General features: G+C 35.9%; 1 protein-coding gene and 1 long non-coding RNA gene across 5 annotated transcripts in view; one reads left to right on the forward strand and one right to left on the reverse strand.

The window, feature by feature from the left end:
- Nucleotides 1-23,978, forward strand: part of LOC134497822 (uncharacterized) — a 35,304-nt gene that overhangs the window by 4,015 nt on the left and 7,311 nt on the right. The window contains exon 4 of one of the 2 annotated variants that reach the window (XR_010067953.1): nucleotides 653-1,404. The exons of the other annotated variant lie outside the window; for it this stretch is intronic. This is a non-coding gene — a long non-coding RNA (uncharacterized LOC134497822). Of the gene's footprint in view, nucleotides 1-652; nucleotides 1,405-23,978 lie in introns of those variants that run through there. 2 annotated transcript variants of the gene reach the window in all.
- HYCC1 (hyccin PI4KA lipid kinase complex subunit 1) overlaps nucleotides 10,866-23,978 on the reverse strand; it is a 33,015-nt gene continuing 19,902 nt past the window's right edge. Inside the window, exons 9-11 of one of the 3 annotated variants that reach the window (XM_063303757.1) lie at nucleotides 22,498-22,653; nucleotides 15,371-15,585; nucleotides 14,333-14,469 (exon numbers count right to left, since the gene is read on the reverse strand). In XM_063303757.1, the coding sequence (XP_063159827.1) occupies nucleotides 14,458-14,469; nucleotides 15,371-15,585; nucleotides 22,498-22,653 (383 nt within the window). In that variant the 3' untranslated portion in view covers nucleotides 14,333-14,457. Of the gene's footprint in view, nucleotides 14,470-15,288; nucleotides 15,586-22,497; nucleotides 22,654-23,978 lie in introns of all 3 variants that reach the window. The other 2 variants (XM_063303756.1, XM_063303755.1) reach the window with 2 other exon arrangements.

A 23,978-nucleotide genomic window follows, 5' to 3' on the forward strand; every position in this document is an offset into this window, starting at 1 on the left:
AAGTATAATTCCACCTTAAAAAAAAAGCTATACAGATTGTCCAGAAAAAAATGACCTTGTTCAGTAACATTGCCATATCACTGGAAGTCCCTTTTGCTGGCTTGCTGAGGATTGGGTTATTGTCTGATCCAGGAAAAGTTACCCAGCCCAGAATTTATAGATAACCATAAGCAAACTTTTGCTAACTACAATATAATCTAAAAATGCATGCAGTTATAATTTCATATTATCTTTAAAAATGAAATGGTTTATGTTTAAGTAGGCTAAACAGTTCAGAATAGGAAATAACGAATGGACTTGTAAGATATGGCTCTTAAACTAAAGAGAATTTAATTTGTTTCAGAATTTTGAATGTGGTTTCCTTGGCAGTAAGGTAAACAGATTAATACTTTATGGATAAAAAAACAGTTAATTGCTTCATTTAATTTAAAGCAATAATTCATTTTGTATAGTACATTGTTCTGAATGTCAAAGCTTACCTAGAATATTCCATTTCTGCAAAACCAATTCATTGCTTGTGATATCCAAATGAAGTCTAGAAAACTAGAAGCTTGGATACTGTTCCTAAATGAAAGTAGGTCATGGTGGGTTGATCTAATACTTGTTTCTAGAATAATATCTTAATGTCTAAATAAAATGTTTTCTTTTAAAGGGCATGGATTAGGAATCTACACTAATGCCAGGAAAGCGTAACTGAAGATTTCATGTAACTGAACGAGCTTCAGCAAATGGAATAGATTCAGCCACCGATGCTTAGAAAAAACTAAGGCTACATATCTGGACTGCAAAAATCTAGACAACAACAAATACTTACAGAAAACCTGAATGGTTTCAGTTATCCAGATTTTTGTTACCTTACTGGTTAACTCTAAGCAAGGCCTTAGTACATCTAGCTTAATCTTTCTTAGATGACTAATAGGAGCTGCTCAAGGATTTCAGACCGTTTTTTCCACCTCTACCAAGAGCCTCAGTTGAACCCGAGACTGTTTACACTCATGACAAGATAACAAATATATTCAGAAAGGGCTTGAACATCACTTGGCAGATTTTGCTGATTTTTTAAAAAGAAATTACAAATACTGGATAATTTAATTGTTTTACTATAAATTAATGATCTCACTGTCCCACATGTAATCGCCAAATCATACAGATTTAGAGATAGTTCAATAAGGGGAAAGATGAATCATGGTTGTTAGAAGAAATAATTCTTTGAAACATGTATCTTTTTGTTTTTACTTTGAATTAATCTTCATTTTGAGTTCTGACTACAGATGTAATTGTTCAATATGTCCTATGCAATTTGTAACCAGATATTTATATCACCTAGTTGAATAAAAGAACCCTCTAAAGATAAAATGGAAGTTGGAGGATATACATTAAATATATCATACAACAATACTGCCAGTATGTGTCCAAATTGTCTTCAAACCTTATCCTTCGTAGATGTCATGAGGATACTTTCTTCGATCTGTGTCTATGTTTAGCACTACAGGTTGATTATTATAGCTACTGATATTTCACGGTTGTAAAACATTTAATAGAACGAATAAATTCCTGCCCCTATTTCCTAGGAAATGAAAAATAGTCACCCTGCTGCAGCTTATTGAGGTTGTTTGAAAGGAAAATTTGGAGCTGGTCATTGTTTCTGATCATACTGGCTGGGGAATTCTGGGAGCTAATGTCTACACATCTTCAAGTTGCCAAGGTTTAAAATGTAATGTCTATCAGCCATCTCCTTGATAGAATTATAATTCTATATATATCTAAGCAACCAAAGATAACTCTTTCTTGGAACCACTGGAGGGCAGACTTGAATTAAACTCTGCATTGATTTTACAGGGAGCCCCATAAATTCATAACTGATGGCAATCAAAACCAGTTACTTTATTTATTCAAAGCATGGTTGGCTAAATTTATAATTGTAGAAAATTTCAAGGTGTGTGTGTGTGTGTTCCAACAGTAAAAATAACTTTCTGTTGAGTAATGGATAGTTACTGGATACATCTTGATTAGATTTTTGATGTTAAGGTAAAGTATCCTTTAATACTGTACAAGCTTGACTTCTAGTGACTTTATTGACCATGAGATCTAAAGGGGATTTCAGGATGTGAAGCATAAATTTGGACTAGAAAAGACTAGGGAAAAAAGGAGTTCCTGATCCTGCAGTGTGAGTGTCTCTCCACAGTCACTAATCTTCTTTAAAGAAAGAAGTCTTTTTTAAAAAAACAAGATGCTGGTCAGTCCAGTCCTTTGAAAACAGCACAAGCAAAGGGGAGAAAAAAAAATGTGCATCCTGTACATGGAACTCAGTCTGGATTCCAGTTGAAAGGAACGGAAAGGCAAAAGTGCTGGCTGAGGCTTCTCTGAGTCTCCCTTTCTCTGGAACCGGGAAAGAAGATAGTGGTGGAGCAGGCACCCCCTGACAGTAATTCAGGTTGGTCACTTAGTCTGGGGCAGGTGCATTTAATGAAGATCCAGGATCAGAGAACTGAACTTCACAGATCTGAGAGGCTAGCTAAAAGGCATGTGAGCGCTAACAGGAGAGCAGACTCTGTCACTACTGTTAGATGAGTCTCCACTGTATATTGGGTAGGGCATTGTTTCTCAACCTTGGCAACTGTGTGGACTTCAACTCCCAGAATTCCCTAGCCAGCAAGATTGCAAGATTGATATCAGCTCTTCCAGGTAAACCAGACAGGAAATATGACCAGATGAGCTACCTCTAATTTATTGTTAGGCTACATTAACAGAATCTTGCAAGTCTGAAAGTACAAATCTCCTGCCCTCCCTATTTACCACCTAACCACTTAGGGTAGGTCCTTTCTCTACCCATTACTCAGTTGCGGATTCCTCCCTCTTTTATCATCTTGTTCCCTAGGCAGCATCTCTTCCCCCGTCTTCCAAGGTCATTCTCACATTCCATTATAGCCAACAGCAGCAACTGGGACTGCCGGAACTGCTGTTGTCAGCATGGTCATGTGACATTGCACTTTACAACCATGTTGGTTAGCGGCGGAGTTCCCAGTCCCAATTACCATAGGTAAGCAAAGGTAACCTGTATATGCATGTTATCAAACCTAACCCTGTGGTTAAGTGTAAAGTCCTAAAACTGTTTTTCCAACTTGGAAACTTTAAGATGTGTGGACTTGAACTCCTAGAATTGCCCAGCCAGCCAGTTGCCAAGTTTGAAAAACACTGTTCTGAAATATGAGAAACTGATAGTTATTTTCAGTGTTATTTAATGGTTTCAAACGTAAGTATATATTCAAGAACATAATTCCAAAGCAAGATGGGGGGAAGGTACCTTTACTAATTAGAAACCCACGGTCTGGCAGAAAGATAAATTACTCCTACTGCAAGTCTGGCACTAGGAATAAGTGTCCTAGTTACAGCAAGCATCTCAGGGCCTCCCCCTTTCTGCTTATCCCAGCCTATGTGTGTATATGAGATGTGATCTGTACACTTCAGAAGTGATGGAGGGAATGTGACAGTTTTATAAGGCTGTTTTGTCAACTCACATTCAATATGCAAAAAACCTAACTTCTGTCCCTAAGTACATCCAGGTCTTATAGACGTATCTCTCTTCAGAACATACCTCTGACCATATTTGCACCCTTTTTGAAATCAACCCCAATTTGTCTTAATTTTCCTTAGAGTGCTCAGAACAAGTTGAAACCCTGAGCCCTGCAGAATAAAGTAGAACTGATCTTAGGGCTTGGAAACTATCGGTTTCTAAATGCAGCCCCAAATGGGATGTTTTTATTTTAAGTGAATCACTTTACAAATTTGTTTTCAGTTTATTACCGATTGCAATCCTATCATCTTTCTACATGTAACATTACCAAGTCAGTCTATAATGTATAAAAGCAGCTTATATATATTTGCCTAATGTAGAAGTTCACAACTGGATTTGTTTTCTTAGTTTCAACCCAATTTCCATGCTATTCAACAGGACATCATGGTTTTAGACCAGTGTTTCTCGACCTTGGCCCTTTTAGATGTGGACTTCAACTCCTAGAATTCCCCAGTTAGCCATGGGGAATTGCTCTGCTGGCTGGGGAATTCTGGAGTTGAAGCCCACACCTCTTAAAAGGGCCAAGGTCGAGAAACACTGTTTCAGACTGTCTTTTACCAAGTTGTATAATTTCTCTTTTTAAAAGACCATAAAACTGGTTCTGCTCTGCTCTTTTGTAGATTTCTGCGATCTTCTCTCTGGTCTGTTGCTTTGTCTCCATGGTTCCTCACATCTCTCTTACACGACTCATTCCTCCTCCAGCTCCACCACCTAAGATTTTCTGCACACGCTTTTTCTCTTCGTTGCCTCATATACTTAAAGCTGCTTATTTCTCTGATCATTTCTACAATGCCAGCTCTTACTAGCTTCAAATCGCTCCTTAAGTCAAAGCATACATTTTTCATTATATCTCTAGCACTTACCTTGTCTAATCTTGGACACAACCATGTAGAAGACTATGGAGACATTCTTGAATAAGAATGAGCCAGCTGTTGTAAAAACATTGGTTTAGCCCAGAAAACAGGAGGGGCTGAAGAAGAAAATCGCCTCGCCTTGACTGGCAAGACAAATCTTCTGTCTTTGGTATAAGAGGGAGGGAGTCATTGTGTCAGGCTTTCAAGATTTTATTACTTACCCTGAAAGAACAGAATCCCAGTAGTTCTTGTGGTGTCTGTTTCCTGACCTGGCTTACCTTGAAGGGCTGACAAATACTATGATATTGGCTGGTCTGAAAAGGCCAGATGGGATTGGACCTGGTTAGTACTTGGAGGGAGAACCTACAGGACTGTAGGCTAGACAGGGAAGAAAAAAAAAAAACCCTATTGAAAGAAGACTCATGACCAACTCAGATTTGGAAGAATCTAAGCTAGAAGTTGCTGCCTGGGATGCAGCAGACAAACATCAGGGAGAGTGCCACTCCAGAGGCCCCAAACAGCAGTCTCAGGAGGAGACTAGCAGTCAGGCATCTGGGGCTGACACAGCCAGGGATCATGCAGGGCAGTATCAGATGATGAAGGGCTGGGTCCAGGACCTTCCCACAGCCCTAGAGCATGTCGCACACAGCACTGGGCAGCACAAAGGCATTCTTGCCCATCAAGGGTGTGCCTATTGTTGATTGCCTACACCCATGGCAGACCATAATTAAGAACTATCACTGCCTGCAATCCACTATGGGAAACAACCATTCCACTTACTGGAACTCTGTGTTTGTCTCTGGCACCCGTTTCCTGTGGAATCTCCTTTGAACCAGATCAAAGGATGACCCGTGTTTAAACTCTTGGACTTCTGGACTGTGACCTGACTACACTTCTGCTTCTCATCTTGGACTCTGGCCATTTGGAACTCTTTGCATGCAAGCTCTCTAGGGATTAGGACTTCGTTGCTCTGTGCATGCACTTGCACACATGTCCTGCCTGCCTTGGCTACAATTACACAAACCTGAAGTAAAGTCTTGTAACTAAATTTCTTGGTGTGTGTGTGTATCTGGCTTGGAACAGAACAAAGACTGATAGATCATGACCATATTTTTTGCCAAGAAAATTATACAGCTATGTCCATGAAGTCACCAGGAGTGGATCTTGATTCAAATTAGTCTTTTCCTTTTTTGTTACTGTGACTGAACTTGTACCTAAACATCTTTCATGTCTTATACTTGCACTGGAAAAAGTGCACTCTGCACTTCTAGGAAATGCTTTAATTTTTCAATAATGACAGATTTACCCACATTTCTAGCACAAGTTTGAATCATTATTTCTAGTCAACTATATTCAACTCAAGTTGTATTGTGAACTTCATAACACCCTCAAGTTTCTAACTCTGACCAAGATTCTGGACAGCTTCCTCCAAATCAATTTTTAATTTACCCTAGTATCAGTTCACTGGAATCAAAGCAACATTACTTAAATTAAATAAAGTATGTCCAAGACACCTGCATAACTCTTAGATGCATTCTAAGATTGAATAAATCTAGTTCTGCCTCTTATGCTACCTAGTTTTCTTATAATATGGAACAACACTACCTCCCTAATAAAAATATGTTAGTATCTTAACAAACCTCTAAATCCTTGAAGAAATATTCCCTTTATTGGATAGGACAAAGTAGATTCCTGTCTGGTACTTGCATCCAATGAAGACTGGCCCAATTTGTAGAAGATTTTAGGCAACAAAACTTAGGTACATCATGGAGATACTGTATTGGAGGTGGAACCTGCAGCTAAGAATCCAGCAGGATCAGAAAGATCTGCAAGTAGCCTAGCTGGTGGTAAAGACTGCTGCATTTGAAAAGGAAAGACCTGACATCAGCAAGGACAGTTTGACAAAGGTGCTGGGCTATCAAGAAGTTCATGAGTTATTTTTCCCTCTTTCCATTCTCTCTAGGCTAAAAGCAAGCCTGAGAAGTGGAAGTACTGAAGCAACCTACGAAGTGAAATACCCTTTTTTTAAATAACTTTATTAAAGTTTTAAAATAAAAGATTAAAAAACTAACAAGAACTAATATTTAGAATAAAGAGAGGAGCAAAAAGAAGGAAGTAGGAGATGAATAGAGCTAAAAGTGCAGAAAAAATAAAAAAATAATAGAAAAATATAAATGACTTCCAATTTTCCCTTCCAGCAGTTATAAGTAAAAATGTAAATTCACCTCTTACTCTATGGTTACACCTTTACTTACATTTTTTCTATAATCTATATATTTTATACCTGAACACCCGTGTGAATCAGGAAGAAGATAGTTAAGAAACTAATTTTTAAAAAAATTAATAAATATCATTGTAATTTAGATAATAATGGTATGCATGCATCTGAAGAGTTCTTGTCCCTTTTTCCATTTTCTGAATCTCACCTTTTAAAAAAGAATTTATCCAAGAGTTTCTGTTTAAGATACTCAGTAGGTGATATGCCTCCTTTGTACCATATAAATTGTAGTTTCCCATGAAGTATGCTACTATTAGGTATCGCCTTCCTATGTAACACTATGGGTAATCCTAAATCCTATGTAGCACTATGGGTGATCCTATGCCACTGAGTGGTTTGTTTGGCTTTGGCTTTGTGTAATGCATGAGCCTGGCCATTATAGCTTGTAAGCCCTGATTTGGGGGTATGTTGCCCTCCCAGGTGATTACCATTCCCAAGCCTAAACTGTCTAAAACACGCTAAGCCAATGCAACTTCCAGTATTTTCCAAACCCAGATGTTCTTTGAATTGGATCCAAATTTTAATTCAACCTGAGTCCTACTAAAATCCACAAGTTATACCTATGCCCATTAAATCAATGTGACAATGGTGTGGGACTTAATGCAGTTAGAGGAAGTTAAATACAATTAACTTCCTTTTACTATCTGTATTTGATGAAGCTTCAGCTATATTCAAGAGATCTAGTCCAACAAAGGGGAAGCTAGCAAACTAACATACTCCTTATCCAGAGAATACGTTTATAAAGATTTTCCCCATTTCCATCAGCATCTTCCATTAAGTTTTAAACTAAAAACATGTGCATTTTATTCTATTTTCTTTTGTGAACTGTCCATTAAACTTATATTCTATCGTTCTCTTCACCTCTCTTAGTTAAAGCCCTCCCCCTGCAAACGTTTATGACTAACTTTTGCACATTGTTTCAGTTATATTGTATAAGTTCTTAAAAATAAAGACCTAATGTAAATGACTGGCATAGATGTTCAGTAGACATCTTGAGGATGTCTGTCATTGTACAAAAGACACAATGTATATATAATACCATCAACTGCATCATGATCCAAATCAGAGTATGAAATTCACATCATTTGAGCAGTGACCCAACATACAAGATGACACTTCCCACTTGCCCTCTCCCCTGGAAGCTCACAAGGAGTGGTTCTAAACCTCAAAGCATTCAGATTGCTTTTTTTATGCACTTCAGGTGCCTCCTCTGTTGTGGCACCTGCCCCCCCCCAGATCCATCTGTCTCCCACCATGATGTTCCAGATGTTTGAAAACCTGGCTATTCTCCCAGGACTGGGGACAGGATGATTGAGAGCCCATTTCTTTTTTGCTTGAGGTGTATTTTTTTTTAAGCCATCCAGAGTGCTCTGGAGTCAAGCGGTGTCTACATCAAATTTCTGTTTCCAGCCAGGTAGGAATAGTTTTGGCTCCTTAATGCAGCTGTTTTAAACACAGATTTAGAGATCTCAAATATTTCCAGTTAATTTGCTTAACCTCTCTATTTAACTGCACATTAGAAGCTACCCTTTGATAAGCCACTCTTCCTTTCCTAGTTTATACTGTACAGTGACCAACCAAGCAAATGTGCTACAATTCAAGTTATATACATATACAAAGCAGGAGACCGTGAGTTCTAGTTCTGCCTTAGGCACAAGGCTGGATGACCTTAGGCCTGTCACTCCCTCTCAGCCCTAGGAAGGAAGCAATGGCAAACCACTTCTGAAAAACCTTGCCAAGAAAACTGCAGGGATTTGTCCAGGCAGTCTCCAAGAATTGGACACGATTGAACAGATAAAAAAACCACATGCACATATACATATGACTGCCTTTTGCGTGGCTTAGCTTTTGGTCTACTAAGCCACTTTCTACAGCACAGAATTACACCCTAGGCAGAGCCTCCTGTAAAGCCCTTATCAGTGCATTACTCCTCCCTGAAAAGAAGCTGATATACAGCTCAGGCTTCTCTGATTCCAATCTCTCACTAGAGGCACGGTAAGCTTGGGTGCAGAGGCTACCACCTTTCCCAGACTATCCTAGCCTCAATGCTCTTTCTTGATCATATTAATATAGTGCACTTCAGCCCTCATGAAACTACTCCTGAAGATAGTCCAAAGCTACAACTGGTGGACAATGCATTTGCCCAGTTAAGTTGGGTGACTAAATGGGGGTCACATGCCACTACTGAAAGTGCTGCGCTGTGGCCTATGAGCTATCAGTACAATTCAAGGTGTTGCCTATTGAACGGCTTACGGCCCAGCCATTCAAAAGATCACCTCCCCCAGTACCATGTGCATTAAGCTAAGCCAGAGAGGCCCTACTTATATCTCACTGGTATAGTTGGCTCAAGTCTGATAGCCCAGAATAGGACCTTCTCAGTGACAGAGTCCCAGTTATGAAACTTTTCTTAGAGACGTTCAGCTGCCCCATGCAATTTATTTTCAGAAGGTAGCTGATGACATACCTGACTAACCAGGAATTTATGGGGTAACTATTTCAATTTGCCTATTTCTTTGTCCTGTTTCTTTAATGAGCACTTGTTTTGACTTTTGTACCTAATGTTTTAAAATATGGTTGGTTTATTGTTGGTTCTAGTTTAGTTTTTGCTTTGTGGTTATTACTTTGCTCTAGCACCTTAGGATGGATAGAAATAGAACAAGCAACAAACAGTAAGCTATGGATGGAACAAGCAGCAAACAAAAACAGAGGACTGATTTTTATTGGGACCGTGACTGAGCAGTTTAGTCTACCAGCTCTTGCAGTTCCAATGCTGCTCATAATCCAATATGACAGGTACTTACATCATCAATGTAAACAATTTCAGCAGCTAGAGATATTTACAAACCAAGTAAATCAATGTTGTCCTCCCAGGTGATAGCTTTATCTAAGAAATACAAACTCAGAGTAAACAGTTCATTTATTAAAATACAGAAAACAAACATTTTGTTATTAAAACAGGATATATTCACAAATGTATACTATAAAAGTGAGTAACACATTTTACTCTTTCATACTGTTAATAGAGTTTATTAATTGGTATTCATCCATTCTTAAAAATGGCAAATTATTTAAAAATTCACATAAGCTGTGTGTGTGTGTGTGTGTATTCAGTAAATAAAAATGGAGCTTTACAAAAGGCTACAGTTACTGAACCACAGAAAAGTCTAGTTCATTTTAACTTTAAAATATGAAAACCAAGAATCAGTCACAAAAAGATTTATTCATATATCCTTGGCACTAAATCAAATTGTGAGTATCTCAGTAACAGTCTCCTAAAATATTTCAATACATTGTGCTCTTCCAAAGCTACAAGAAACATTTTCATTAATATTAAATTTACTGTCAAAAAATTTAATCACAAGCGAACAAAAATATCCAAACCATTTTTTTCCACCGTAGATTAACTTACTCCCTCACTGATCAGTTCCATTAACTTCCTTAACGAATCTGATGAAATTAATATTATTCATGCAACTTTGGAATAACGTGTTCAAATGTCCTGCCTAGTAAACCAACACAGAGTTGCATTAAACACTGTGAAATCAATTTCATATTATCTTAAAATGATAATATGCCATTAATACTGTAAGAAATTGGTTCATTTCTACTGAATGCCTCAGAGAATGTTCAGTAACGGTTGAATACAGTCACCTTACTACTGGAAATGTAACTCAGGAGTTGGAATATTAACCCATATGGTCTTATTGTTTGTTTTGGGCAGAAACTAACAAGATTGTTAACTCTGGATCAAGTGATTATGTTAAAGATGGTTATGTTCTTCTAGGCTATATCCCCAGGAATTTCATATCTATCAAAATATATAAGGAATTATACATTTTTTGGAGGTTAGCTAATAGTTATTATACTACATTGGAAAAAGAATCAAGAATTGATTGGCAGTAATGGATTGTTGATATGTATTTTTTTAAAAGCTAAGAAAAAAGATTTTCAAGCAATACATCGAAGATTTTTGGATTGTTTGTTCCATAATTTCCCTTTTTGAAAACTCCTGTATCAATTTTGAGTTTGTGTTGATTATTTAATACATTCTGTTTTTCCTTTGTTGATAGTTTATTTTAGTCCATAATAAAATAAAATATTTGGAGAAAAGGTTCACCAGATTTCACAACTCAATAATAGATTACTGAGTTTACAACTATGTATATAATAAATAAAATGTTGCTCTTAAGTTATAAAAAATATTCAAAATGTAACAACTTTTAAGACAATTTGAAATGTTCACCAATTATGGCCTTCAGCAATTTTCAAAGCTTTTTGAAGCCAGGTTTCCAATTACCCAAACATCCAGATTTTTATATTTATAAATAATTATTAATCAAGCACAACTAGCTATCAAAGTCAAAATGATATTCTATTCCACGGCTGATGTTATACAACTAGAATTTAAACACTGAAGTCTATGTAGATTTCAAATGTAACAATGTATGAATAATACAATCCACTTCCAGAATAGAAGCTGCCATTACTGGAGACTTCTGCTCCTGAAATTTACCACCAGACAGTTTTTCCAGGTTTAGGACTGTCACAGCATTTTGATCAAGGAAAGTTAAAGCTCAAGGCAGTATTCCCTATCTTAGTTTATAGAGTGAAATTTGCACAATTTTCATATTCTTAAAATGGTAATAATTACATTTACTATAATTGTACACTGTATGTCAAACTGGTTTCCCATTCAATGATAGGATTGTGTAAAGGATTCATGGTTTAGCAAGTGTAACTAACTTTTAAAGAAATTATCATTTATTACTATTACACTGGGTAAATCTACTCTTCATTTTGTATATGTTGAGATTATTGCATATTTTTCTGGATTTTCACTCTAGCTTCATCTTTTGATTATGCATAAAAATAATTAACTGTGCATACACAAAACACATTTATGTATATCAGCATGTAGAATAGACAACTATCACATATCCTTGTTCAGAGACACTCAAGTAACTTAAGTTTATAAATTTGCTATTCCATTATCTGTTGCAGTATTCGGGGAAACTCTAAATTATCTGAATATACAAAAAAGAACAAGTTGTTTTTATTAAAAATGCTTTCTTTAGTCCTAAAACTTTAGTACTGTAAACATTTTAAGAACCATCTTGTGAAATTTTAAAAATGAACTGTAAGAGAAAATAGCTTTCATCTACAAAGGCTGTATATTCCTGTACAAAAACTAATTTCTTCTACCTACACCAAATAAACCTTTAATACAATGCCAGTAAACCATAAAATATGTAGAAAATTGTGTGAATTATTTTACTAAGGATAAAGCATGTTAATACTGTTATAATAGGTACCCCAGAGATTTAATAAAATAAAATTAAGATTACAGTTAGTTCCATCCATTTTAAATTTCAGATATTCCAGGAAATGGAAAGTGTTTCCAGAAATTTCTAATACAAACAATTGCAAAAAAGGCTATTACTTTTCATTAAAAAATTGGAACTCTGGAAATTTGAAAAGTTTCTCTTTGAATACAAATAGAATTTCTAACTACATGGTACAGTTAATATAAAAGCAGTGTATCAAGCTGCTTCTTGCTTAAAGCCAGAGAAGCATAAAACCTTTGTTAGAAAGTATTTTGGTTGAAAAGCAACACTGCAAAAAGCAGCGGGTGGGAGGAGCAAAAATAAGCAGCGCTGCTGTTGCACTTGGTGGCTATGCTATGTATCCAAAGATCCATGAACACGTAGGAAGCACTTATGTTCATATTAGAGTCTGATGCTAATTTCTTTTCTGTTCATATACATCCACTAACCCCCTAGAAGTTGTTCTAGAGTATATAATTGCTGAAACCAGGGGAGGAGGAGGAGGTCACAAATTGGGGAGAATTGTCAACACGGCTATGCAAAAGAAATGCCAGATTGTATTTTTAGAAGACAAAACTAAATCTTGTCCTTCCAAAATATTTAACATCTGCCATGACCATGACCTACTGCCCATACAGTGGTTAAGCTTACTACTAAACTGTAATGCAACTTAAAAACTATTTATGAAAGGAAGGAGTAAAATAAAAAAGATTTCTAGTCCACACTACTGTTCAATTAAAAAAAAAACTAAAATATTTAAGAGGAATCTCTCTGTTCAAATTTCAGAAGAAAATAGAAGCCACTATTGTTTCTTGGGTTGGTTTACAGACTCCAGGGCTGGAAAATAAGTTTCACCCTAATCATTTTGAACTCACCGGCACTATAAAAGAACTGTAGCCCTCTGCAGATGAAAAGGAGAAATGAGTAACTTTCCCCTCCTCCATCTGACCTGTTTGTGCACTAGATTTTAGGCCTACACAGAGACCTATACCCTAAGCCCAAAGCACTGTTTTACAACAAAACTACAAGCTGTACACTTAAAGCTATACAAACACTGAATTACACCCATTTTAGTCATGGTACAAATGTGACACCCAATATAGAGCTGGCAGCTGTGTTAATCATATCAAGATAGGCCAGCACAAATTATTAGCAGTCCAGGGCTGGTATGGTGGGAAAGGTAAAAAAATATTATTATTCTTTTCTCTGGAATATAATATGTACATGCTATATTCTGAAACATATTCATTGCTGGGTTACGACACAGGGTGGAAAAATTTACATATACTCTACTTGAATACTGTAGCAGCAATTTAAGTTGCAATTTGAAAATAGTGGCCTGAACACACATTGTTCAGTAGTGGCACAATAGTGGCACATTTATTTATTTGGGTACAGATTGTGTATGGAGAACTGAATATTGTTTTTCAAATACCAGCTGCCACTTAGACTGTAACCTTTTCCAGGGAGGGCCAAAGAAAAATGGTTCTCGCTGTGAGTTTGGAACCGAGAAACCAATTCTAGGCCATAGCCAATTATCATCAGAATAAAGTTCAGTATTCAGAAATAGCACAATGATATTAAAGATTTCATCTGATAGAGGTCTATCATGTAATCATTTTCCAATACAACTTATCTGCTGAGCAAACTAACTCCTAAAATGTCCCACATATTAAAACATCAATACTGTAAAATATTTACAGGATGATCCATACTATTCCATTTTAACATTTAATCATCAACATAATTTAGGCAACTATTTTAAAGCAAAAGTAACTTTTGAAACAATTTTGTTGATTAAAGAAGAGCTTGAGGGATCCTAACATGTGGTACCATCACTGAATGGCCTCCCTTTTATACTGCAACATTAGCTAGGTGTTTATTAGTCTGTTGAGAGAGTAATGCTGATAGTAGGTAGTCGCTGCTGATTAGACTGCTTGTTTGAAACAGGAAGGTCTATTCTTTCAGTTTCAAATATCAAATTCCCTTCTTGCAAACTACACACTGAAAGCCTATTTGTTTCTGTGCCATTGTGATTACTGGGGATCACACCGCCACTGACCTGCTCAAAGGATTTACTAAAAAGAGTAGTGCTAGCTCTAGCCAAGCTATGACTCCCTGATTTGGGCAAGGATTGGCTGCTGGTTAGGGTCAGCCTCTTCAGAGAGAGGAGCTCTAGATTTTCACTCATTGCCCTCTGACTTTGTTTGCGAGATAGATGCTCTTTGTAGGATTCAGCAGGCATTTCTTTTTCTTTTCCTCCAACTTTGTTTCCTCCAGGCCTTCGCTGACTCTTGCCCATTATTGTTTTATTATTGGTGTTGTTGTTACTTTTTGATGAAGTAGAATGACTTGTAGTAGAAGTAGCCCTGGAGTAAAATCCTTCATCAACTTCAGATACTTCTATTAATTCTTCTTCTGGAATTCCTAATTCGTTACCTGCATGGAGAAAGAAGGCTGTATATATTTCACTGGATCCTGATAGATCTTACTATTCAAGCACAAAGCAAAAGACTTAAGAGCAGGCAAGAAGCTCGCCTCTTATATCAACGTAATTTATTACAACAATGAAATATAATGAAACCAAAAAGCATGCTTAAAATCTCATTTTGTAGTGATTTTTTTTAAAATGCCTGTTATACATGCAAGATTCAGAAGAGGTTAGATCTATAACAGCTAGAAAGAGGAATAAACCCAGATATGAACAAAAGGAATCTACATACTATGGACAGCAAAATAATCACGGAAATAGATAAGTAGAACACCAGAACAACCAATATGGCATCACCTGCAGGTGCTCACATTTTTAGCAAATCCAATGGAGTTTCATATTTTGTATTTTAAGGACTGAATGGTCACATTCTGCACTAAAGAGTTACATTTAGTGATGAGTCTGGAAACCTAACACACTGGAGCATGTAAGTTCATAACATCACAGATGGGAAAATATTAAAATAAATTGATATTATTTATGTACACTTGGAAGAAATAGTTATTTCAAATGTGCAAAATAAAAATGTTGGAATGACTCAGAACTGAAAAGCCCAAGTTAAGCATTAATGCAATTTGAAGTCTCTCAGTGTGGTTTCCCAAGCTAAGGTAAATCTACTTGCTCTCAGCATGCTATCGATGTGTGGAGCACAGAGATCAGCTCTATGTGCAAAGCATGCAGTTGTGTTTCACTAAAAGTACATGCAAATGTCTGTTGTTGAATACTAAACTCCTCAAACATGCAGCCGTGACCCTTTCAATTGATACCTTTTGAATGTAGCTACAAAGTGCTCTGCTAAAATTGCATTCTGCCAGGTGAGCTTATTCCATCCTCCATAATTTTTCTTACAGATTTTTGCCTCCTGATCTCTGGCAAGCCTTTGCTGTCAACTCTAGGCTCTGTAGGAATTTCCTGTACACCCTGAATAAGTTGACCATCACTCTCTCCTGGTATTCTGTTTTTTTCCCCATTCCTGGTTCTCTCTCCAGCCACATTTGTGACACTAATTTCGGGTATAACAAAGTTGCCCGATTCAGTAGTGTCATTAGCATTATCTGGTTGCTCTAGAATTAAAGATGGGTAAGACAAAAAAGAAAGAAAAATGATGGCTGAAACAAAAAACATGGAGACAAACAAAAAGACACAAATTGGACAAAAAACTAATAGTCTGTAACCTTCAGAGGCTAGTCAGAGGTTTAATTTCCTGGCCTGTTACTATTAGTAAAAAGGAGATTCTTATATTATGTGAAGTATAGAGATACTAGAAGCCATACTGTACAGTCTTTCTGAAAATGGAGTGGCATATAGGTTGCAGTAAATAATAAATAAATACTCTATCACCATAAAATAGAAAATGAAACTCTTCAGGGCTGAGCTCAACTGAAAAAAAAGTATCCGCTACATACTAAAGTAGCTCAACATATAAATACATTTACTTTAAAGTTACTTTTTAAATATATCCACTAACAGTATAAGAAATATTTTACTTGGTTAAATATACGCTGGCATCTCAGAATCAAAACAATAATTTTGTCATGTTGAACATTGCTTCTGAATTATTTTTACACTATAAAAATAGGACAATTTTCTAGAATATGCAGATTCAAATTCTAAAAATTTAAAAAGAAAAATAATTTTCTGGAAGTTCAAGGATTTCTATCTTTCTGAACCCCAACAGACAATGAAGTTCCCTTTCTTGCTCTCCAGGCTCTACTACAGAATGTGGTACTTCCCCACAGGGACCAATGTCCATATCATTTATCTTGTTGTCAGTAGCAGCAAGCTACAGAGAGGAGAAGATGCACTTGATCTTCTCATTTCCCAGACTCTCTTGGTGGACTGTCTGTATATATGCTGGGAAGTAGAGAGAACAAATAAGTCTTCATTGAGACTAAGGGTCAGGCCAGGGGTGAGTGCTGCATACTTTATACCACATACCTCCTCTAGCTTCCTATTTCTATTGAACAATCAGAAATAATATAACTATCAAATAAAATGCAGATTAAACAATTCAGATCAATACAGTTTCCAAAATACTTGGTTTTTGTTCAATGAATTCTAGAAAGTTATTCCTAACGGTCATATCTTGCCCTTTATTATAAAACCTGCACAGTAGCTTCATTAATGATAGCACAATTTCCAATGCAAACAATAAGCATAAATGAAAATGCATAAAATACTGTAAATAATAGAACTTTTAGACACATATCATAAATTACCAGTCCTTTCTGTCATGGATCTCCAGGTTCTTGAGTTTGATTTACAGGAAGATTATACTATTGAAAAAAAAATGCTTCTTTTGATATAAATAGCAAGATACCTTTATCATGATTGCCCTAATTCATGAAGGCATTGTGCATTTTGCACATATGATCTATTTCTCACATATCACTTATTCTGGAACACTTGATGGCTGCTACTTTCAGCACACATTTGGCTAGTTCCAATGACTTCAGAGTTGTATACTTATGTAATGCAACTGAAGTATTCAGAATTAGTGATGGCGCTGACCATGATATTTGGCTTTAGTCTGATCTGGAAATTTAGGAAATAGACCAGTTCATCAAATCTCCATGCTTTCAGTTAACTACCCTGGAAAATCCGCAAATAGCTGTAGCTTTTTCACAGAAAAATATACACACAGACGTTACTGAGGGAATGAAATCTATCTCATTTTATCTGTGACAGCATTTTGGGGAATAGCCCTCTTTTTCTTTTTTAAAGAAATTTTGAAAGGAGCCTATAGTTTATTTTGTTTTAGGACAAAATGGATGACAACAAAAAGAATGAGATTCAAGATCATACCAGCAACAAACAAACGATCTATCTCTATCTATTAACTATCTATTTATCTATCATCTTACTTACTTGAATTTAATAGCTGCCCAACTCCAATGGACTCTGGGTGGCATACAAAACTGGAACATCTAGTGTGACTGGGGAGCCACTGAAAAAATTTCTTTATAACACAGACATCTCTATCACACTTTCCTTCCCGCCTCTCCTCTTCATGTGAAACAAAAATTAAAAGTAGCGGGCAGACGGCTATTGCTTTTTTTTTTTTTTTTGCAAACAGTATTTCTACATTGCTTCATAGCCCAAAGCATCACAATGCTTCCAACTCAATTCAGATTGCTTTTGAAGGGTTTTGTTTCTCTATATGAAGGTGCAAAATCCAATATGCATCCCTAATAAATGTATGAACATTTAAAATTACTTTTAATTTATTGATTTCTAAGTCATTATGTACAAGAGAAGACATGATGAGAGGAAAAAAGAGTAAAAGCAAACCAAGAGTGTAAAAGATAGCTGAGTATATAGGATGATTTAGCTGAATCAGCTAAAAAATAAATGGAGCAGTGAGTTAGGCTAAAGTTCGGAACAAAGCAGCTCTAACAAACTGCAAGTTGTAGCAAGAACATAAACCTTCTTAAAAGATGGAATGTTCTGCCAAATTAAAAAAAAATGCATAGAGACTACAGTATATAAACAGACAAAACCACTTTGAAAAGGAAAAGGAAAAGGGAAGTGGAAAGTATTGAATCATCATAAGCATTTTTACAAATTCTGCACCCTGACTATCAAATAGAAAAAATAATGACTTAATATATTAGTTACAGAATTCAAAGAAAAAGGATAAAGATCTTTTAGGAAGATTTTTAAGAGTCTGAAATTAATTGATTAAATAACAACAGATACATCCATAAACATCCCCTTTTGTTTACTTGATTGCCTTTCAATTCTGAGAATAGGCCCACTGGAAAATAAGAAGTGCTTTGAACATACTTTTTACACCAGGTTTCTAAGACGGTTTCGACTAGAACTCCCATGCCCCACCAACATTAGTGATGGTGCTATTTTTAATAGGAGTTGCAGTCCAAAGCACATGGAATCAGGCTGCTTGTCTGCCCTTTATTTATCTATTATTTATTTATATAAATATAGCTGGCATATACCATCCTAGCCCAAAGCCTGGGCAAAAAGCCAGGTCTTCAAGGCTTTTTTTGAAAAGCAACAAGGTTGTGGCTGTCTGGACCTTGTGTCCCAAAAGACAGCACTATTTAATAGATGGAACCTGAAGCACACCAACATTGTTGTATCTTATAGGCCAAACATGGATACATGAAAACTCAATTACTTCCATGACATTCAAAATGTTCAGAATATTGGTTGGAAAAAAAGAGAAGAAAACCAAAGATTGAAGCAAAACAGGATCAGGCAGGGCCAGATTAAGGCCAACTGATTAAGGCCAACTCTTGACCCCTCCATTGCTTAGTTGACAAGACATTAAGACTCAACAAGTGCTGAAAATTGAAGTTAAGTGTGGCAATGAAAAAGTCAAGAGTATGAGAACTAGAGGACAAACCTCTGTGGTGCCCCCTTCCCTTGGTGTCTAAGTACATGCTTATTTTGCTTAATGGTTAATCCAGGACTAGGATCAGGGTGGACATGACCCACACTGCAAAATGCCTGATGTTTTAGGGAAGAAAATAAAAACAGCATCTTTCTCATCCTCCTGAAACAAGGTGTCTTTCTCCTTCTTGTGAAGCCCTCTCTCCTCCCTGAAATCTCTAACCACTATTGAAGCTTGGTTTATCTCTGAACAGAAGTCTACCTGTAAGGGGTTGTGGTTTTCTGTTGCAACTTCTCAGTTATGTCCTTTTCTGTAGAATGTTATGAAATGGATAGGAAGGGAAGCGTTAAGAAAGATGCTTTTCTTCTTCTACAACTGAACTATGTCAGACAAAGTGGAAACTGCCTTGAGACAATGGTGAGGTTGCACACTGCATGTGTACAAATCCAGGCATTATGCATAAACCAGTTTACAAAATAGCTGAGGTTGCACATAGAAATAAAAAAGTAACCATTTGAATGCCAAAATGGCAGGAGGAAAATATTATCTACATTTTTTAATTAACAGCATTTAACTTACAGATGGTATTTATATTTAAGTTGTTTTTCTCCCTATGCTATAGCGTGTGTGTGTGTGTATGTGTGTATTCTTAGAATATATATTTTATGGTTCTGCTGTAATTAATGAGTAAGATAGAAATTCCAAATTTTCTTTGGTTTAACATTAACACTGACAAGGACTAAACTACCATTTTAAAATAGTGAATAATGAATCCAATTAGTGTTACTATTGTTTACCATGAAATTCTCAGGGGTGTATGCTTTTATAATCTAAATACAGTTCCTTTGATTTCCACATCTTAAAAACTGTACTTTGTGTCACAGTTCCACAGCTTAAGGGCAAAGCATCAATTTTAGATAATCTAAGATTCTGTTCAGTTTTGTCCTCACCAACATGTACATTCATTTACCTTATACTATAGTGTGAATTTTCAACCACTGTAGATGCAAAAAATTAAACCTCCTAGAGATTTTCACAAAACTCTATTATTCTAACATATATTCCAGAAGGAAAAATAAACACTCTATCAAGTATTCCTTCGTATTCTGAAACAGAAGCTACCTGAACCCAGTTGACTGAAGAATGATCAGTTGAGACCAGTGCTTTTGAATAAGGAAGAGTATAAAGCATGTTTCTGAAAACATCAGGAAACTATATCCTTTTCTCAAAACATAATTCCTCCACAGGGTCATGATTTTCTTACAGATGCTTCTTGGTATTTTGCCTGGATCTCTATGGTACATTTCAATGAATAATTCCATCTCCCAATTGCATAGCAAGATTAAGCAGCAGTAGCAGTGATCAGGTCCTTTTAGTCCAGAAGTAATCAACCTGCTACCTCCAGAAGTTTAAGATTTCAGCATAACCAATTTCAAAGACTTAGGGGACCTGTAGTCCAAAGAACCTGAAGAATGCCAGGTTTCTATTTCCATTCTAATCAACTTCAAAAACTGAAATAGCAATCTTGAAAAATCAGGAGGATTTTCAAATTAATAAATAACACATTAATTGTAGTAAATGTGGAAAACAAATATAACAGTGAAGGTACTTCTCTTTTAGGTTATAGTTTATCTTGAAGCAAAATACTGTTTTCTTCTGAATTAAAAACCAAACTTAAAAAAAAAAAACCCATTTCCTCATTTCCTTCCACATCATGGTTCACATGTCAGAGAACTAATAGTCTTCAAAATTTAGACATTTAGCAATCAAACAAGTATGCTGGTGCACAAGTCAATATTTGTTTAGCTAAACTAGAATTCTAGACTTGTTCTCCTAACAGTCCAGATCCTAAGATAATAACTTGTTAGACAGAGGATCATTTCCAACAGGAGTGATTAGGAAGTATGTAGCAGCTCTTATATGTATTTGTAATAAAGAGTAGTTTGATAGGAAATTGTTCTATAAAGTAGCCCCCAAATTCCTCACTAGGAGCCAAAATGGTGCTACATTTCCCCTTCATTTTGTCACATTATGACATTAATTTCCTACATTGGATACTTAAGAATTTGCAGCAACGCTTGCATACCTTGCAAATTATCCTTCTTCTCAACAAAGTAACTGTTCATCTTTATTGCAGTCAGTTGCTTTACTAATACTATCAAGCCTCTTGCCTTATTGTTATCTGCTGCAGCAAACACTTGTCCTAACCATTGCCTCGTGAACTTCATCACCTGTATCATCAAGCATGACTCCTGCAGGAAGGTAACATTGAAAAGTGGTGTCTGAAAAGTGCAAAATATTTATCTTTTCTGGACTACCAATATATTTACACTTATATAAAATGAAGGAACCTATAGTAACTAGACAAAAACAAAACTATAGTCATCCTACAGGTTAGTTACTGAATTTAAGCAAATCAGTATTTCCATTATAAGCTCTAACAAGGTAGCAAAAAGAAACAGCAACTAGCCATATCACTTATCAAAAGTGTAAGAAAAGGAAAAAGAAAGGACTCTACTGCAGTTTATTTAGAAAAGTGCATCTTCTTTGTGCTCAAATTAACTGCAACGGACAGTGTTATTTACTGCTATTAACTACTCTGTATTGACCTTACAAAGCTACAAAATCATTACTGGGTCTATGAATCCATTCTCTAGTGCTAAGCTTTATATCAAGAGATAGAAATACCTTAGCAGTTCCATAGTGAAAACAAATCTATGTTTACTATATCTATAATGTGCAAGACCTAGTACATTAAGAACCAAAGCACTCTGCAACTATCAGTGTAAAATTTTCATTGATGGCAGCACACTTCTAAACACTGCTATGATTAAAAAAAAATTGAGGGAATTTATATTTATGTTGGATTAAGGAGCATAACATGATTAATCAACCATATCAACAGTTACTTTGAAAAGATGGTTTAATTTGAAATTATGATATAATTTTCTGCAGGATTAGACTAAGTCTTATCATCCGATGAGAGAAGAGGGGACACTGAGGATCAATTTTAGCAATCAAAATATTGAAAAAAAAATTGTGTTGTTTAATTAAGAAATGAAAGCAAGATGCTTTACACTCTAGGGGAGGGTGATGATGGTATGCAGTATATTCTTAACCAAACTAATCAGTGCTGTGATAATCAGTGCTGGACTGTTATTATAAATTAGCAATGTTTAACTTTGAATGTTGGAATTTTAGATAAACAAGGCATTTTAAGTTACCCCTTTTCTCTAGAAATCTATGTAATATTTGACTTCTTATGAAGATGATACAGAGTTTCAACCTGAATAAAATACTTAGTTATGATCAAATTCTAGATATGACATGTTGAGGGTTCAAAATTGCAGTGAATATATTAAACCAGGATTTTAATATAATGTGTATCCATTAATGTACAACAAATAATGTATAGTAAACTGAAAAATAAGCACTGCAAGGTTACTTATGCTAATGAAAACTGAAAAAGTCGTAACACCTCTTTTTATTAGAGAAACAGAATAACATAAAAGTTAACTTGCCTTCTTATACTAATTGTAAGAGATGCCATATGTAACAATTCTTGGAATATCAGCTTTTAGAAATCAGCTATAACTAGTATTTTCAAAACTGAACTTCTTACCATGCCTTTTCCATCTATGGCCCCGAATAGACATGCTGGTCACAGCATTTCTTGATATTCTAGATGCAGTAGGAGTAATTTCAACCTGAATACATTTTGTACCTTCTTTGTTAGATTTCACGGCACCTTGAGGCAATGAAGCTTTTATTGCATTAGCTACCTAAAGGAAATAACAATAATTAAATAAAATGTGGGTGAGATTGTTACATTAACATCAGATTTCAAACTGAAACAATATTTACCATACATCATGAATTCAATGTAAAACGTTATGTCAGATATGACAAAAATCATGAGAGGTAGCAATTTGACTTCCATCTGTTCACAATTATGGCTTTAGTTCAGATGATTAAAGACTTCAATTAGAAAACATTTGCCTTAAAAGCCATTGCCAAAGCCCATTAATAATCATGTTTTCTCATCTTGGGTTTTTTTTTTTAGCCACCCACTAAACAGTATACAGAATTTTTTCCCCTATTTATTTCCTCTGTGTAATCATTCTTTCAGTAACTTAAATCTTTGAGACTAGGAAGAATAGCAAAGCAGTGCTTTGGACTACAGGATGGGAATGTGTGGTCTGCATGTAGTCCAGAAAAGCACTTTCCTGCCAGTTAGTTGATGAACAAGTTAATAGAAACAGACTGCTGGTTTCCCACTGATGTGACTTTCTCTTAGCTCTCAATGATCTTGCTAAACATTGCTGGTTCTCTGTAGCATGAAATATTTCTGACTTCTGATTAATCTACTTTGCAGATATATGCAGTAGGGCTATGCAAAGCCTCCATTTTGAAGGCAAAAAGGTGCTTTGGACTGTGCAAAACAATGGTATGAACACAACATCTGTCTACAACTCCTTAGGACATGATCCCATGGGGGAAAAAAAATTGGTGTAAGTTGCAGACACCTGCTGTGTTCATGCCCACTGCTCTCTGAAGCATCTTTTGCCTTTGAATCCAAAGCACTGCACAGCCCTAGTATATAGCTCTTCAAGTTACAATCTGTAAAGACCACATCTCTCTCTCCTTATAGTGTCGATATCACTGTTTCAACTAATGGAAAATTCTCCCAAAATCTACGAAGAGGTGACTAATGAACAATTCCTATGAATAGCACAGACAGACAATTATTACAGCCAAAGGCCAATCATATTAACTATTAACAAGCAAACAAAAAATCCTTAATACACTCTTATTAAAAAAAAACTGGGAGACCATGAATCTAGTCCTGCCTTAGGAACAATGCCCACCAGGTGACTTTGGGCCAATTACCTTCTCTCGGCCCTGAGAAGAAGGCAATGGCAAACCGCTTCTGAAAATGTTGCCAAGAAAACTGCATGGAATTGTCCAGGTAATTGCCAAGACTCAAAACTGACTCGAAGGTAAAAAAAAAATATATATGAAAAAACACCCCACTTTTATGATAAAAGTATAAAAGAATAACACAGGCCTGATAGAACTGATAGAATTGGAGTAATGTACTTA

The sequence above is a fragment of the Candoia aspera genome, chromosome 4 (assembly GCF_035149785.1).
Source record: "Candoia aspera isolate rCanAsp1 chromosome 4, rCanAsp1.hap2, whole genome shotgun sequence".
Taxonomy (NCBI): domain Eukaryota; kingdom Metazoa; phylum Chordata; class Lepidosauria; order Squamata; family Boidae; genus Candoia; species Candoia aspera.